Source organism: Sminthopsis crassicaudata, chromosome 1 (genome assembly GCF_048593235.1).
Source record: "Sminthopsis crassicaudata isolate SCR6 chromosome 1, ASM4859323v1, whole genome shotgun sequence".
In the NCBI taxonomy this organism is placed as follows: Eukaryota; Metazoa; Chordata; class Mammalia; order Dasyuromorphia; family Dasyuridae; genus Sminthopsis; species Sminthopsis crassicaudata.
Genome location: NC_133617.1, coordinates 96,499,861 through 96,516,818, shown reverse-complemented (window position 1 = coordinate 96,516,818; position 16,958 = coordinate 96,499,861). Strand labels below are relative to the sequence as shown.

The following is a 16,958-nucleotide window of genomic DNA, read 5'->3' as shown; positions in this document are numbered from 1 at the left end:
TCTCTATATATTTTAGAAATGAGGCCTTTATCAGACCCTTTAACTGTAAAAATATAATCTTGTCTGCATTAGTTTTGTTTGTACAGAAGCTTTTTAATTTGACATAATCAAAATTTTCTATTTTGTGATCAGTAATGATTTCTAGTTCTTCTTTTGTCATAATTTCCTTCCTCTTCCACAGGTCTAAGAGGTAAACTATCCTATGTTCTTTTAATTTATTTATAATCTCATTCTTTATGCCTAGATCATGAACCTATTTTGACCTCATCTTAGTGTATAGTGTTAAGTGTGGGTCAATGTCCAGTTTCTGCCCTACTAATTTCCAATTTTCCCAGCAGTTTTTTTTTAAATTCATTTTTCCAAATTATCCCCTCCTTCCCTCCACTCCCTCCCCCCGATGGCAGGTAATCCCATACATTTTACATGTGTTACAATATAACCTAGATACAATATATGTGTGTAAATACCATTTTCTTGTTGCACATTAATTATTAGCTTCCGAAGGTATAAGTAACCTGGGTAGATAGACAGTAGTGCTAACAATTTACATTCGCTTCCCAGTGTTCCTTCTCTGGGTATAGTTATTTCTGTCCATCATTGATCAACTGGAAGTGAGTTGGATCTTCTTTATGTTGAAGATTTCCACTTCCATCAGAATACATCCTCATACAGTATTGTTGTTGAAATGTATAGTGATCTTCTGGTTCTGCTCATTTCACTCAACATCAGTTGATTTAAGTCTCTCCAAGCCTCTCTGTATTCCTCCTGCTTTTCCCAGCAGTTTTTGTCAAAGAGTGAATTCTTATCCCAAAAGCTGAGGTCTTTGGGTTTGTCAAACACTAGATTATTAAAGTTATTGACTTTTTGAACAAGGGATTTAAAAAAAAATCTGGGAAAAACTATTAGCACAAGACAAAACTGGATGAGTCACTTGTAAAGATGCTATTGGGATATTCAGCAAATATACTATAAAATGTTCAATAATACAATTTAATTCATAAACATTTATTAAACACCTGTTGTATTCAGGATACTTTCCTAGATGCTGGGGATATAAAGACTAATTTTTTCTCATTATCTTTCCCCCTAAAACCTTTCTTCCTTTTGACTTCTCTACTGCTAAAGCCACCACCACCCTCACAGTCACCCAGACTAGATCATCTTGTTCTTTGTCATTTGGCACTCAAAATCTCCAGAGTTTGTGACAAAAATGACCGTCATCCATGATTCCATGAAAGAACATACTACTTTTTTGCCTTTCTTTTTACCCCCAGCATTAGTACATAATAGGTACTTAATAAATGTTGGTTCAATAACTTGAAGAATTCATTAGGGAAGTCTCAGAGAGTTTCTTGGGACAAGCAAAACAGTTGCTTCTATGAGTAGGAAATTATATGGTGAACTTATTTGAAGTTTTCCTCTCTCAATCTCCAGATTCCCTCCTCTTCTCACTCCACCTTTCATTTGTCTGCTATTCTGCTATTCACTGATAAGTTCCTAAATATTCCATGGTGAGAGCAATAAGCTATAGGGCAGGGAGAACAGTATCTTTGGAGTCAGAAGACCTGAGTTCCCATCCTCACTTTGTCACTAACTAGCAGTGTGACTTTAAACAAATCATTTCCCATCTTGTACTCTAGTCTGCTCCTCGGCAATATGAAGGGACTGGACAAGATGATCTTCTAGGTCCCTTCTCATTTTGACATCCTAAGAGGTTAAGGTCTCAAAATTCCACATATGGATATTGTTTGCCCTCTTGTGGCAGAAAGCGAACAGTGACCAACCAGGCTGGATAATCAGCCTCTTCATATTCAAAATCAATATTCTCGGGAGCATTCAATAGGCATTGACTAAGTACCTACTGTGTACTAGGCACTCTGTAAGGCATTGAGGTTACAAGACTAAAATTAAAAAAAAATTTTGGCCTCAAGACTGGAGGAGGTAAATACAAAATATTTAGAAAATTGATGTAAAATAGTTCTCAGGGACAGGACCACGCACCAGTCCTAGCAGGGGAGGATCAGGATAGGCGTTCTGCTAGAGATGACTCTGAGCTGAGTTTTCAACACAGGTGGGGAGAATCGAGGTAGGGAAGGAGTAAATTGCAGATATACTGGAAAACCTATACCAAGAGTATAGGGAGGGGGAATATTGACCCAGGAACCTCTCTGAAATTCCTTGGATTCATTGTTCAAATTATTCCAAAATTCCAGCTCTGACCTTGTCATTCTCTTGCTATGATAAGACCATATCAGATGCAAGAGTATCAGTGAAGGACAATAATACACAAAAAGCTAAAATTCATTTGTGAAGGGATTTAAAAGTTGAATAGACAAATTCATGCTTTATCTGAGACTTCAAAGGGAAACAAACACCAGAGTTTCTTGAGTAAGAGAATGACAAGGTCAGAACTGGAATTTTGAAATAAATTGGTTAGCTAATTGGAGAGAAAGAGACTTGATTCAGAGGGTCCATCAGGAGATTCTTGTGTCTATTAGGTGATTGCCTAATATTAGGCTCAATAGGCAGTTTTCAGACCAAGAAGTTAGGAGAGCCTGGACTAGGAGGTGGCTGAGAGAGCAAAGTTTGAGATATTCTTTACAAAACCCTACTCCAAAGCTTGTTCAAAGTGTAAAGATAATCCTGGGTTCTAAAAGGTTATGTCAATGGGACTGAGTTCTGTCAAATTCTACCAGAGTCAAAGTTAATAAACATATATTAAACCCTTACGAAGTGCCAGGTACTGTGCTAAGCATTGAGAATACAAAGAAAGGAAAAAGACGATCTTCTCCTTCAAGGAGCTCATAATTCAATGAGAGAGTCAACACATAAAAAGAGGTGAAAAGCAGGGGTTGAGGTTGCATAGGGAAATTACCCTGCAAGTGGGGCCAGATCAAGGAAGTCATGAAAAGCGATGGGCAGGTGTGAGTCTCAGAGTTTCTGGAGAAAGCAGCAGGGCAACACATCATCAGGATAATTCCTTGGATGCTCTTTTTAAATGCTGGAGAATCAGAGAGGAGCTACTGGAATCTACTTCCACCCTCTCTAACCAAAGGATGGAGGCAGCTCAGGGACAGACGTGCTGAGGAAGTATGATACTGTGATGACAAAGCTTTAGGTATGACCTCGAAAGCAGATCAAGCGTGTTTTCTGAGGGCTAAGCAAGATAAATAAGAGAGATACTTCACTAGAAGGCAAGCAGCTTGGTGATGAATTTTTGGACAAAAGACCATTGAAAGAAACAAAATGCCACTCTAATCCTGTAGTGATGGTGAGAAAGGAAGCAGAGAATGCTGAGAATTGCACTATTTTTGACCAGTAAAAACTTTAACTATTGATACACTAAATGGAAGATCCTTTTCCAATGATCAGTGAGTGGATATATTCCTGATGGAGTTAAGTCATATTAATCTTCACATACTTGCCATAAATGAAACTGAAAGGAAGAATGAAGCATAGTTAAATAGAAGGATAATCCATAGGTATTCCTTGGAAAGGCAAAGAAAGGAGTTGGAGGAATAGTATTTATCATATACTCAAAAGCAACAATGGGCAGCTAGGTGGTGTCTTACAATAATGCATGGAGGGAGGAAAAGTCATCTTTTTGAGTTGAAATAGTCTTACACACTTACTAACTGTGTGGCCCTAGGCAAGTCTCTTAACCCTATTTGCCTCAGTTTTCCCATCTGTAAAATGAGTTGGAGATAGACATGGCAAACCATTGCAGTATCATTGCTAAGAAAATCCCAAATAGGATCATGGAGAGTTGGACACAATTGAAACAACTAAATAACAAAGGCAACAAGAAACATAGGGATATTTGGCCATCTTAGTAATGGTGCACAATATTTGCAAAAGAAAATTATGATGAAAATAATGGCAACTTCTGTATCATTGTTGCTGTTAGTTGCTGAGGTTAAAATGATAGAGATATTTTAGATAGAATTTGTAGGATCCTCCAAATGAATTGAGTATATACACTCTGATATTTCATGAAGTCTGTGAAAAAAGAGAACGGTGGTGGGAAGAAATATATGGGAGAGCACGGGAAGGAATGAAAGAAGACAGACACATATAGATTTTATAGAAGCTTCACATTTCTATATCACAAACATTTTCTCTTAGCATTCAAGATGGCTTTGGTAGATGCTGGACCCGGTAAGCATCAAATCACAAAGAACAGTATTGGTTATATTTTAAGAGATAGACTTATTTTTGATGTAACAGTTATTTTTGACAACTCAACAACTCCTTGATTGGTAGTGTGTGTTCAATTGGACCACTGATTCATCATAGTTCGAATCAGAAATAGTAAAAAAACAAAACAAAACAAAAAAAGAATAACAATGAGAAAAAATGTGATATACATATATATATGCCTATAGATATATATATACATGCCTATACATACATATAGATATAGATATATACCTATACATACATACTTATACATATAAACCTTGACTCCCAACTATTTCAACAAATTATTGGGGGGGAAGAGAAATAATTGAAATCAATGATAAAAAAATTATTCAAAAGTTAAATTAATGTAGATTGTCAGATCAGAGAGACCAAGAGATCCTAGAAAAAACCCCAAGCAGCAAGCATTGACTTAGTTGCCAAAGAGAAAGAAAGATGGCTTCCAAAGGCTACAATGGCTTAAACATAAACTTGTTTGTGTAATATAATGAAGAAGGGTTATGAGAAACATTGTCTCATACAGCAGAAACAGTAGAAGATAAAACCGATTTAAATAAAGTTTGTCTTGATATCCAATTCAGCAGTCACTCAAGGTTATTCAAGGATGAAACTGGAAGGAGGACAACAAACAAGAAAAATGGAATAGATTTGCAAAAAATCCCTTTCCTTCTTAGTATAGCAGAAAGTTAGGTGGGAGTTGGAAAGGGACTTCAGAAAGCCTAAAAGGAAAGTTCTTATCCCTCTAGTTTCTGGCTACCTTGTGAATTTGTTTCCTTTTCTGAGAACTCAGAGGTTTGAAAAAGAACTTTACCAAACCAAGAAATGGTATCAGCATCTGGGAAGTGGCATCTCAAGTAAGCCCTGTGTACCTCATTTTCCTCATCTGTAAAATGGGAAGAATAATAGCATTTATCTTCTAGAGTTGTTATGAGAATCAAATGATATAATATTCATAAAGTGCTTGGTACCAGTATCTGGCAAATAGTAGGAATTTAATAAATGCTTGTTTCCTTCCTTCCTCCCCCTCATTCTAAACTTCCTTCTGTATTTCCTTCCATTCTTTCTTCTTTACTTCCTTCCCTCTTCCTTTTCTTTCTTCTCTCCCCTTTCTATTCTCCTTCCTTCCTTCCTTCCTTCCCTTCCTCCTTTCCTTCCTTCCTTCCTTCCTTCCTTCCTTCCTTCCTTCCTTCCTTCCTTCCTTCCTTCCTTCCTTCCTTCCTTCCTTCCTTCCTTCCTTCCTTCCTTCCTTCCTTCCTTCCTTCCTTCCTTCCTTCCTTCCTTCCTTCCTTCCTTCCTTCCTTCCTTCCTTCCTTCCTTCCTTCCTTCCTTCCTTCCTTCCTTCCTTCCTTCCTTCCCATAAGGGTAGGTGAATTCACATTACAAACCTGAGGAGGGTAGAATAAGGGAGTATGAGCAGTAGGCATTCTTTTATTTTAAAATTTTACTTGGCATTCTTTCCTGAACCCCAAAAGGAAGGAATACAGCTTTCTCTCATCACTCTTACCGCTAAGCTCTCAAGACCCAGGACTCAGGCTGATACTCTGAGTAGTATATTTCAGGTATGTTGTTTGAATTGAACAGAATGCTGTGGGCTGGCTGAGAAACATAACACATGGAGATAACTCTGTTTCTGTGAGAAAATATGGCCTTGAATTTCAAAAGACCATCTTAAAAATATATATTTGGAACTCAACCTGTTAGAGAGTTAAAAATACCTACAGTTGGGTTCACATTAATTGGGTTTTTCTGTGTAAATACTCATACAGAGTAAAGGTTCCAAGAGGGGAGGAATCAATATTACAATGGGCATGGCATTCCCTGCTCACCACCTGTTGCTCTTGGATATCTTGGAACCCATACTGCTGGCAGTGGGCAGACCCTCTGGCCCAGGCTGCTCAGAACTTGTCCCTGCTGCCTGATTGCTCACATGGCTTGGAGCCACCAACTCTTTCTTCCAATGACATGAAGCCCACCAGGATTTGCTATCTGCTCTGCCTCTATACCCTGAAGCTTTCTGGCACTTCTGAGCCTTGCCATCAGCCGTATAGCTGACCTTCTATTATTTTTCATCTCCCCTGAATGAAACACAAGCTTCTTAGAGCAGTTACTGTCTGTTTCTATTTGTACCCCCATTATTTGGCGTAATGCTTGGTCCATAGTAAGTGCTTAATAAACTGTGTGTGTGTGTGTGTGTGTGTGTGTGTGTGTGTGTGTGTGTGTGTTTAATTCATTCATAGATGTGTTCTCTCAATTCTGCTGTGGAGATAAAGCTAGAGGAATAAAGTTAGATAAAATTAGAGGGAGAACTTAAGCTTTGATTGAAAGTGTATTCACATGTGAAAATACTGATTGGAGTCAATCTTTGTTGGTGCAACTTGATATACCTGTGAAGATTCAAACCTGTTAATCAGTAAGGAACTTTAAGATATTTTAAAGGTGAATTGATTTTAATAAATGGATATGCTAACTCTTCTCCCCCTTTTTCTTCCAAGATATTACAGAAACAAAAGCATGGTTGGAAGCCACTTAGTTCAAGCCCCATCCCTATCCAAAGGAGAAAACTTGAGGAGCAGAGAGTGGAAGCACTTTTAAGGTCATACGGTCATAGGGAAAGATTTAAGACACCTTTGCTGGCCCCTAACCATTTACCAGCTATATGACTATTTACTTCTCTAGACTTGCTTCCTCATTTGGAAAAAAAGAATTAAGAGCCCTTGCAGTACCCACTTCACTGGGATGTGAAAAATGGTTTATAAGCCTGAAAGCCCTTTGGAGATAGGAAGAATTCTTATTGCTGGGACTCTTATCAGTGGATAGAATGCTGAACTTGGCATCTGGAATACCCGACTTCAATTCTGGCTTCAAAAATTTACCATTTGGAAGAAGAATCCTGGGTATCACTTGACCTTTCTCTGACTCAATTAACTCATCTGTTTAATGAGATTAGCAATAGCACAGACTTTCCAGAGTTGTTGTAAGCACAAAATGAAAAATCTGTAAAGCACTTTGCAAACCTTTGAGCACCATACAATTTTAGCTATTTATTTTTCTTAAATATATTATTTTTCTTAATTTTTAAAAATCAAAGCTCAGAATGGTTCTAAAAAAGCCATTCTGTCCAGGATTACTGGGTCTGTCTTCTCCTATTTTGCTGAGCCTTCCTGGTTCTACTGCATGATGGGAAAGGCCTTGTCAGCCTCCCTTGTGGGTCTCAGGCTTGACATGAGCAGCTGCTCCTGGATTTATCCCACAGAATGGCCATTATGGTTGATGAAAATGCTCAGCCTCAAAGCCTTGGGGAGGAAGAATAGCCCTGGTAAGTCGAGCCTTAATTAATGCCAGCGGGATAGAACTAGGTCCAAGCAGCTCCTGCAAGCAGCAAATGTCTCTAATGATGCTCTTAGGAAGCCAGGACTGGGGATGGAGCCTGCCCTAGAGACAGGGGCTGAGCTTCTCCACGCCTGCCAAGTTGCTTAAAGGAGTTATAAATCCACTGAGCACAGAAAACTGGCCTAGAAGGAAAGTCTTAACTGTTCCCCTGAGCTTGGGGGGGGAGGGGAGGTAAATAAAGGAGATCATTAGAAAGGGAACCAAATCAGGAAGCAGGGCAGTAGCTGGTGCGTTGTATTTACAGCTCAATAAGAGAGACTTTAAGGGGAATCTACACAGTCAGCCCTGTGCTTCTAGCAATCCAACAGGTTCCTGCTTACTGTGTGTCCCTCCCCACCTGACCACGACTCATAATACTTGTCCTTCCAAATCTGGGTGGAAGCTGAGGAGCACTGGAAGCCAGTAATGAAATGCTTGCTAAGTGCTTTACGAATAATTGAGTCTGAGTTAAATTTGACCTCACAACTCTGATCTTCCTAACTCTAGGTTCAGTGCTCTAACCATTGAGTCACCTAGCTGCTTCCAGGCAAATACTGAGTCCACGGAAAGAACTCCTAACAATTACATAAAAATGTAAGTTTTTGTTGTTATTTGATCTTCATTTTTAAAAAGGACCGATGGGATCACTGTATGATATTTTGACTTGCCAATGAAGTCGGTAAATAGTTCTCTTTCAGCAGAAGTCCTGGAAAACAGAGACCAGGTAAGCTCTTCTTAGGAAGGTTGTAGAGACATCTCTTTGTCAGGTAAACGTTGGAATCCATGACCTGAAGTTCTTTCTTCTGAAAATCCCTTTTTGTCCTCAGACAGGCGCAAAATGTGTTTTCTTTCAGACTTTTGTTCCCACATGGTCTTAAGTACAATCCTGATATGGCCCTGAACAAAATGGTGAAGGAGGCCAAAGTTTTCCTCCCACTTATATCCATATATACAAAGGTGATTCATTTCTCCCCAGTCATTTCCCCAATAAGATTACCTTCCTTTTTTTAAAGTTATTTCTCCAATTTAGTCAACCAATAGGTTGATATCTTGAACCTTCTACCTTTCCCAGAGCAGGAATCATTGTTTTTGATGCTTGACTCAATAAATGCTTATTAATTAATTGCTTGGGCCCTTTCCAGCTCGCAACCTCTCTTTCCCCTGCACCCTCCAGCAAAGATGTGATGAAGTCATCTGCTATCAGCTTGTGAGAGCCAATCGTTCAATTTTCAATTGTGAGCATGTATCCCTCAGATCTAAATATACTGCTCTGTTGATTGTCCAGACTTTAAAAAGTGATGCATAAAATGCATGTAATAGTGCAGATTGATCTTAAAAATGTTTTAGAAAGATTTTTTTTCTGCAAAAGCAGTTGTTAAACATTTACAGCACAACACTCTAAGCATCCAGTGTCCTCCTATTCTAACATTGCCTAAAAGTTTCTGCCGCATATATAGAATTACCTTTAGAACCCCAAGTTGTAGCTGCTCTCTCCCCACATTTCCCTGTTATTTTGTGTTTATTTTATACCTATATGGCAATCACAATTAAGTAATTTATCCAGGGTCACAAAGCAGTATTTGAACTCAGGTGCTCCTGACTCCAGGGCAGGTGTTCTATCCATTGTACCACCTAGCTGCCCAACTTTATAGATTAAAAAAAAATTACTTATAGGTTTTTTTTTTCCTCCAGTAGAATGTAAGCTCCTTAAGGGCAATTTCATTATCTTTGTAATGACAATGTCTAAAAGTTTCTAGCACATGTTTGTCATGAGAATAACTTTCAGTATTTCAATAAGATAGCAGGAATGTTTGTCAGCTTAGTATTATTAACTATGAATGTTGTAGGAATAGAGAGCACCAGCGCTGAATTCAGGAGGACCTAAGTTCAAATCTGGTCTCAGACACTTAACACGTCCTAGCTGTGGGACCCTGGGCAAATCATTTAACCTGAATTGCCTCAGCAAAAATAAATAAAATAAAATAAAATAAAATAAAATTCTATGACATCAAATTAGTGTATGAACTTAGTTTCACTGATGCTATTTTGTTTAACATTCATTTTGTGATTGAATTGTCTTAAGTACATTGTAATTTTTTAAAGTTGTTTCTCAACAGTAAGATAAACATCTATATGGTCTGATGTAATAACAGTTTTGTATGTAGATTTTCTGATAAGACAGACCATCAATGAGAAAGCATTATATGTAATTATCAGTAATTTTGAAGTAAAAGAAGCATCAATTAAATTATGTAATAAACAAGTTTAGCTTAAAGGAGAAAACATTCCCCTGGAATTCGTCCTCAGCCTATTCCTAATTTGAGTGTGGCTGGTTCCTATACTTCCCACATTTGAGATTGGAGGATGTCCAATGGGGATTTGGAGACTGGCCAAAGACCATCTCAGAGGAAGACATGGGTGGGTAAAGACTTGGTCTAGTCTGATAGGAAACCAACTTATGGGAACCTTTAAAATGGCAAGATGGTAGTGGTATGTTTTTTGGAAGATATTGTTTCCATACTTTAATACAGTTTGATTGCAATGAGAAGTAAAAGGTAACTAGTGTTTTTTCTTGCACCAGTTAGTATATAATAGGCAGCTAGGTGGTACAATGGATAGAGCCCTGAATTCAAATCTGATCTCTGATACTTACTAGATGTGTGATCCTGGGCAAATCACTGTATTCTGCCTCAGTTTCCTTTTCTTTAAAATGAGCTGGAGAAGCAAATCTTTTTCAAGAAAACTCCAAATGGGGTTATGAAGAATTGGACACAACTGATCCACTAAACAATAAAAGTTAATATATGTAATGATAAAGTCAGATAGGGAGGCACTATATATTACCATATTGGATATTTAATTAATAATTCAATTAAATTGCTAAGTTAAATTAAATTAATTAGTGAGGTAGCAAAGTGCACTCACTTTGTGTTGGACTAGGGTCTGAGTTTAAATCCTACCTCATGCACTTAGCTGTGTGACTCTGGACAAATCACTTAACCTCTTAGCCTCAGCTTCCTCACCTGTAAATTAGGGATAATAATGGCCTCTAAGTCACAGAGTAGTTGTAAAAATCAAATGAATAAACATATGTAAAGCAGTTTATAAGCCATAAATAGTTATTATCATCTTCACTATAATCTTAAATGCACAGTTTAGGGCAGGAAGAGAACCTAGTGATATAATGGAATGGCTTGGATTTAGCACGAATTCAGCAATTTAACATCAATTCATCTCCCAGTTTCCTCACTCCATCTCCAAGAACTTCAGGCTTCTTATTCACCAAGCCTGTGTTGACTTCTCCCTTGGAAATTTCCATATCTTTGGTTTGTTTGTGTCTTATGGCATTTAAAATAGGATCGGAGGTTCATGGTTAGAAGGAACTTTTAAAATCCTCTGGTCCAAGTCCTTTTTTTTTTTTTCCTGAGGCTGGGGTTAAGTGACTTGCCAGGGTCACACGGCTAGGAAGTGTTAAGTGTCTGAGACCAGATTTGAACTCGGGTCCTCCTGAATTCAAGGCTGGTGCTCTATCCACTGCGCCACCTAGCTGAAAGTCCTTCCTTTTACAGATGAGGAGACTGAAGACCAGCAAGAAAATAACTCAGTGACAGTCACACAGATAGCGGTATCAGAAATAAACCTGATTGACCCATGCTCCTTTGACTCCCAATCCAGAACTCTTTTTACTGAGCCTACAATCCTTAAAATTCAGGAGTCTCTCTGTGATTGAGGGACCAAAAGACAAGCTGCAGGGTATTATGTTGCTGAAGTAGACCTCAGGGTTGAGGGACCCATCTTTCTTTCAGTTTCTCTGGAAAAGAAACCCAACTGCTGACCCAACTGGTAAATGCAAACATTTCCAAAGGAACAGGTAGAAGGTGGATTGAATAGGAGTAAAAGATAGAAACTTTAGACTTAGCATTCAGACCAAAAGATACATTTTGGTCACAGCCAAATATGAGGGATCTTTTTTCTTTTCATGGAGGAAGAAAATAGATTTTTGTTAATTGAAAAAAAAAAAGTAAATACAAAGAAACTTGGTCATTTCAGACAAAGCCAGAAGTACAGTTAAAAGGCAATAAAATAGTTCTTTATTATGTATTCTGATTGAATCATTGAAAACATTTAACAATAAATAAAATATTGCCGAGATCTGAGCTTCTCAGACTCCTTTATCTTCATTCAAAATGTTTATCAACTGCTAATGCATAGCAAGAAAGCAAATAAAGATTAAGACAGTTGAAACAAAACAAGGGGTGCAGCAAAGACTTTTTTTCTTTTAATAAAAAGTGCTTAAGAAACTTTGGCTTTGAGAGTGAATCCTGTCCAAGTGCTTAAGCAACTGTGTGAGGGGAGAACAGTGCACAGCCAGATGTTCAGTTCATGCTGGTCCAGGTGCTTCCTGGGCTGGGCTGAGAATCGAGAGAGAGAGTTGCAGGCCCAGCATCAGTCTACACCCATCAGTCTTAATTCAAATGCTACAATACAGCCTCCAGTCTGAGCAGCAGGGGTGGTTTCAGGTTAGCAACAGAGACTGTTTCTTGCCTTTCTTTGCACTTCCAGCACTTAGCACAGTGCCTGGCTCACAATAGGCACTTAATAAATGCTGGGTGGGTGGGACAAGTTTCTTTTTTTCTTCTTGCTCAAACCAGAAGATCCAAGGCCCTGGGAGTAACCAGTTACCTTTTGGAAGGAGAAGGTATCCAACTTTTGTCAAAGGCAGAAAAATTATAAAGTTCAGTGCATTCCAAATGTTCTATTCATTCCTATAAGTAACTCCATTCATGACTAAAATTGGCACAAAGGGATAAATAAAGTCATCATAGTGTTGGAATGGATCTCTGAGATAGCCTGGTCTAACCATCTCATTTTATGGGGAAGGAAAGTGAAGACCAGAGATGAGGTGACTCAAAGTCAGACAGGATGAGAACACCTGTCTTCTGATCTCAAATCCAAACCCCCAAATTTGACATTTCTTGAATGATAAATCCCTCCTCTCCCCTTTTAGAAAGTCAACAAGGGCCTGAGGGTCCGGAGCACTTGAGTTCAAATACTGCCACAGATACTTAACATCTCTGGGCAAGTATGTAACTCCAATTGTCTTTAAAAAAAAATAAAAAGGTCTGTTAAACTGTACAGGGGGTCACAGTCAGAGTTTTGAACTTCGATCATCCTCTGAATAGCCTCTCAGAGGACAGAGACAATTAACTGTCTCCTCTAAGACATCCCTCTGGATGTCATTGCACGGGGTGGTGATGGAGTTACCTTAATCTTGATCACTGACCTATCACTGCAACCATAAGTTCCTAACACTTGAATCTGTTCTTTCCAAACTCCAAATGTCATTAATTGAAAAAAAATATTCAATTACTTGCTCTATTATTGGTACTGATCCTTACCTAATGGAACCTCTGACTTGTCTGGGCCAATTTCTAGCAAACTTTCTAGCAGGACAAGGGCAGACCATCTTGTCTCTCCCATCTGATTGTGGGCAACTTGAACTCACACTCTGGATGCAAAGGATGAGGCTTCATGGTAGGAATTGTAGGAATGGAATCTTTCAGGTTAAGATCACAGGTTACTCTAGGGCAGGGGTTCTCAAACTACACCGGCAGGCCGATGTGGCCACTGACCAGGTCATGGCAAATGGGCCGAGGGGCGGAGACAGAGCGTGAGCTTTTGTTTTTACTACACTCGGGCCCTCCCACAGTCTGAGGGACAGCGAACTGGCCCCTATTTAAAAAGTGTGAGGACCACTGCTCTAAGGTATCGTGCTGCAGTATAACATGTGTTTGTATGCCCAATCTGAAATAAAGCCCTAATCAACCAAGAGGAATGCTGCCATGCAGACTAACGAGCTTTGCCCAAACCCAAGGGAAAGCACCAAACAACTCAGCAGGTGATTTCTCAGGAGTCCTTCCAAACCACAAATGCCCAAAGCACCAAGTCTGCAAATCAAACAAGCAGTTTTTGAAGTTGCCAGAAGCCTGCGCACCTTGCCAAAGCTGAAGTGAGGATGATTAAAGAGCCCAAGATGGCACTGGAGAAAAATGAACATCAGTTCATTTCTCTAAGAATCAATAAATAATTGAGAAAAAACATAAATGGGCAAGAAAGAAAGGAAGAAATGGACAACAGAGATGAAGGATAAGCATAATGTTTCCTACACTGTCAATCACCCGTCAATCACCTCTCTTCTGGACGCACAGACCCTGTCCCCATTCAAACAACTCCTGTGTTTGTATTTCAAAGACCTGGACTGTCTTGAAGTACTATAAATTTCCTCAAAAGGCATGTGTACCCCATGCCAGAGAGTTGTTTTTAATATATTTAAAATGGTCAACACATTCTGTAATTGTAGGATTTATTTTGCTCTCTCTAATTTGGGAATTGGCTTTAGAGTATCCCTGGGTCACTCAGTTTCTTGAGAGTCCTCATCACCCTTTTCCTCCCCTAGCAAAGTATGGGTGTTTTTAGTTTCAAGGATACGGGGTAAATACTGCAATGGTGGGGGTCATGTTTCCATGGTCTGAGTCCTCTCTTTTCACAAAGAGTTTAATATGGGGCTCTTGCTGCATTTTAGCAAAGCAATGAAGGTTGCTTTCTAGACTAGAAAGGCACTTGGAATAATTAAATGTCCAGTCTGCTCCAAGTTGAGGATTTAAACCAACATCTATTTTCCCACAACAACATTTGCTTTTAAACCAACTTTCTAAAATAATATTTGTTTTTTAAAAAACAAAGAACATGGTAGAAGAGCAACCAGGTCTACACCAGAGACTTATGTATCTTCCCATTCTTTCCTCTCCTGTTGTTAAGAAGCATCTGATAATTGGTTTGCTAAAAGCTTTGAGACCAGAGGTCCTTTTTTTTTCCCTGGTGAGGGCTAGTGTACCAGTGGACAGCAAAGACCTTTTGATATGAATGAATAAGAAGCCAGACACCAAGCCTGAGGGGGGGAGATACTTAGAAGAAACCAGCCTTTTTCTTTTCCCATGAATGCTGAAGCAGACCAATGAGGTAATCATTAAAATTTTAAGAAATTATGATAATAATGATGGTTGTATTTTTTTTTCTCTTGATTCTGGAATCTTGCAAAAAAACTCTCTTCCCACCTTCACTGAAAAATCCTTGTTCTGTTTCAGGAAAGTGGGAATGCAATGTCTCTGGTCAAATGTCTCAAAACAAGGCCTGTATTTCTGGCCAGAAGCAGCTGCTGCATTCGTGTTAAACCAGACTCCCGCCTGGCCTCTGCCCACTTCTCCCCAGTTCCCTCCCACCCCATCCCAAGCATTGAGATTCTTCATCCATTACTGGTGATTCTCAAGGATTGTCTTGTAGTCCATTACTGACGATTCTCAAGGATTGTCTTGTAGTCCCAAAGGAAATCAAAGAAAGTGTGACACAGCTCCAGCCTGTTGGTCTAGCTGCCATTCACAACCCCAGATGCCCATCACATTCTTCCGGTTCACAGACCCTGAAGAAGGAGCCAGGGGCTGAAATTACAGAGAGTGATCCACTGCAGTTTCTGGCCTGTCCTGGGGTCATCTCCCCTTGAAGATTCGTATTTTGTTAAGGGATGCGAGAGTGGAGGTTATGTTGGATTCAAAGTCACCATCATGAACGCCTGTTTTTCGGAAAGCCCCAGCAGAAGGGTTATTCTCCCAGTAGTGATGCCAGTTGCCTTTACTGTCTGCTCCAAAACCATAGAGATCCACCTAGTAAAATACACAAAAAAGACACGATTCAGAGAAATGTGCATTAATTTTACTTATAAGTTTCTTCCCTATGTTAGACACTATGAAATAAGATGGGGAATAGAGGTAAAAACAAACCAACCCTTCCCCTCAAGGAGGTTATATTCTAGGGAATGGTGGGGGAAGACACATATTCAAACATAAGTGGAAAATTTATACAAACATACAATTTCAGAAGAAAAGGTCCAGATTATCTCTCCCACCCATTCCCTCTCAGCAACTCCACCCTTCTTCCAGGAGCCTTGTTCTGTGACTCTCAATGGAAAACATTTCTGATTGGGGACAAGGGGGGGAAATGGGCCAAGTTATGACCTGTAAGTATGCTATGAGTTATCACTGTGGCCTTGCAACCAAATAGGAGAATTGGTTCTGAGAAGGCACTGAGAGAGACACTGTACTCAGAACAAAGGAGGTACAACTGCCCTCTGAGCCCAGGTGTGAGTCCCTTCTGGGAGTCACATTTAAGGAAGCACAGTAACAATGTGGAGTGCCTCCAGAGGAGGGTATACAGCCTGGCAGAGTATGCACATCTGCTGATTGTGTACCCCTGACGAATAAACTCCCTGTGTCTCACTCATTACCCTTGTCTAAAAAATAAGGGCAGTTTTAAGGTTCTTTCTCATTCTCTAACATGACATAGGAATGATGGGTAGAAGTGGAAGAGAAGAACATTTAAGTTCAGTAAGAGGAAGAACTCTATTAAGTAGAGCTTCCAGCTCTTAGTCACTGAAAATGGTCAGGCAGAAGTTAAATGAGCACGTACAGGGGCAAGGGTATAGAGCATTTCTGAATGACTAAACTAAACAAGCACTGATTCAGATGCAGTGTTTCTATGGCCTTCCACTTTGCTAAAGGGCCAGAAAGAGGGTGAGAGGGGCCTGGAGATGGGACTCGGGGTCCTTGGATTGGAAATAGATGGAGGAGAAGTAGGGAACTGGGGTGGGCTCTTGGTAAGGGCTAGACAGGGAATAAAGAGAACACAGCTAGAGCTATGGTTGAGTTTGAAGCAGAAGGGGTGAGACCAGCTTCTGCCTAGTGCTTCAGAATTCCAGCAGGCAAATTCATTTGGAATATTGAGTATCTCCCCATCTCCCTCCCTTTTTTCCTAGCTCTTCTGGCTGAGAAAGCTAACTATTCTGGCCGAAAAGTTCCCCTCAAAGCAGCCTATCCCAGCTCCTGAAAGTTACACCAGACTTTCACCGTCCCTAAAAATATGCTTTCTAAAAAAATGCTATTTAAAGCAATATTTAAAATGATTAATGAAATTTCTATCCCTTCTTGGTCATAAAGTCAGTAATTATTCAGCTTTTGACATTTTCCCTGGCCCTCCTTCCTACCGGGAGCTCTCTCTCCCTTCTCATCACTGCCTTCTGGCTTCAGGTGAGCTAAAGCCAGTGTTCTACAGGAAGCCTTACCCTATTGGACCATTAAGGTTTGTACATAATTATTTCCAACTTGTCTCTCCCCGCTGACTGTGGGCAACTTGGGATCAGGAAGCACTTTTTTTTTTTAACTTTCTTTATATTCCCAGCACTTAGCAGAGAGTCAGCCATATAGTAGGCACTCATTAATTTTTTTAAATTAAAAAATAAAAGAAAGAGTAAATCTTCTGAAGATTGAAAAATAAAGTGT

The 16,958-nt window shown here is 39.5% G+C and overlaps 1 protein-coding gene across 9 annotated transcripts in view; it reads right to left on the bottom strand.

Annotated features, from left to right (window-relative positions):
- Positions 1 to 11,637: 11,637 nt before the first annotated feature.
- ST3GAL1 (ST3 beta-galactoside alpha-2,3-sialyltransferase 1) overlaps positions 11,638 to 16,958 on the bottom strand; it is a 133,217-nt gene continuing 127,896 nt past the window's right edge. For all 9 annotated transcript variants that reach the window (XM_074264981.1, XM_074264971.1, XM_074265021.1 and 6 more), the window contains one exon: positions 11,638 to 15,287. In XM_074264981.1, coding sequence (XP_074121082.1) covers positions 15,114 to 15,287 — 174 coding nt within the window. In that variant the 3' untranslated portion in view covers positions 11,638 to 15,113. The remainder of the gene's footprint in view (positions 15,288 to 16,958) is intronic.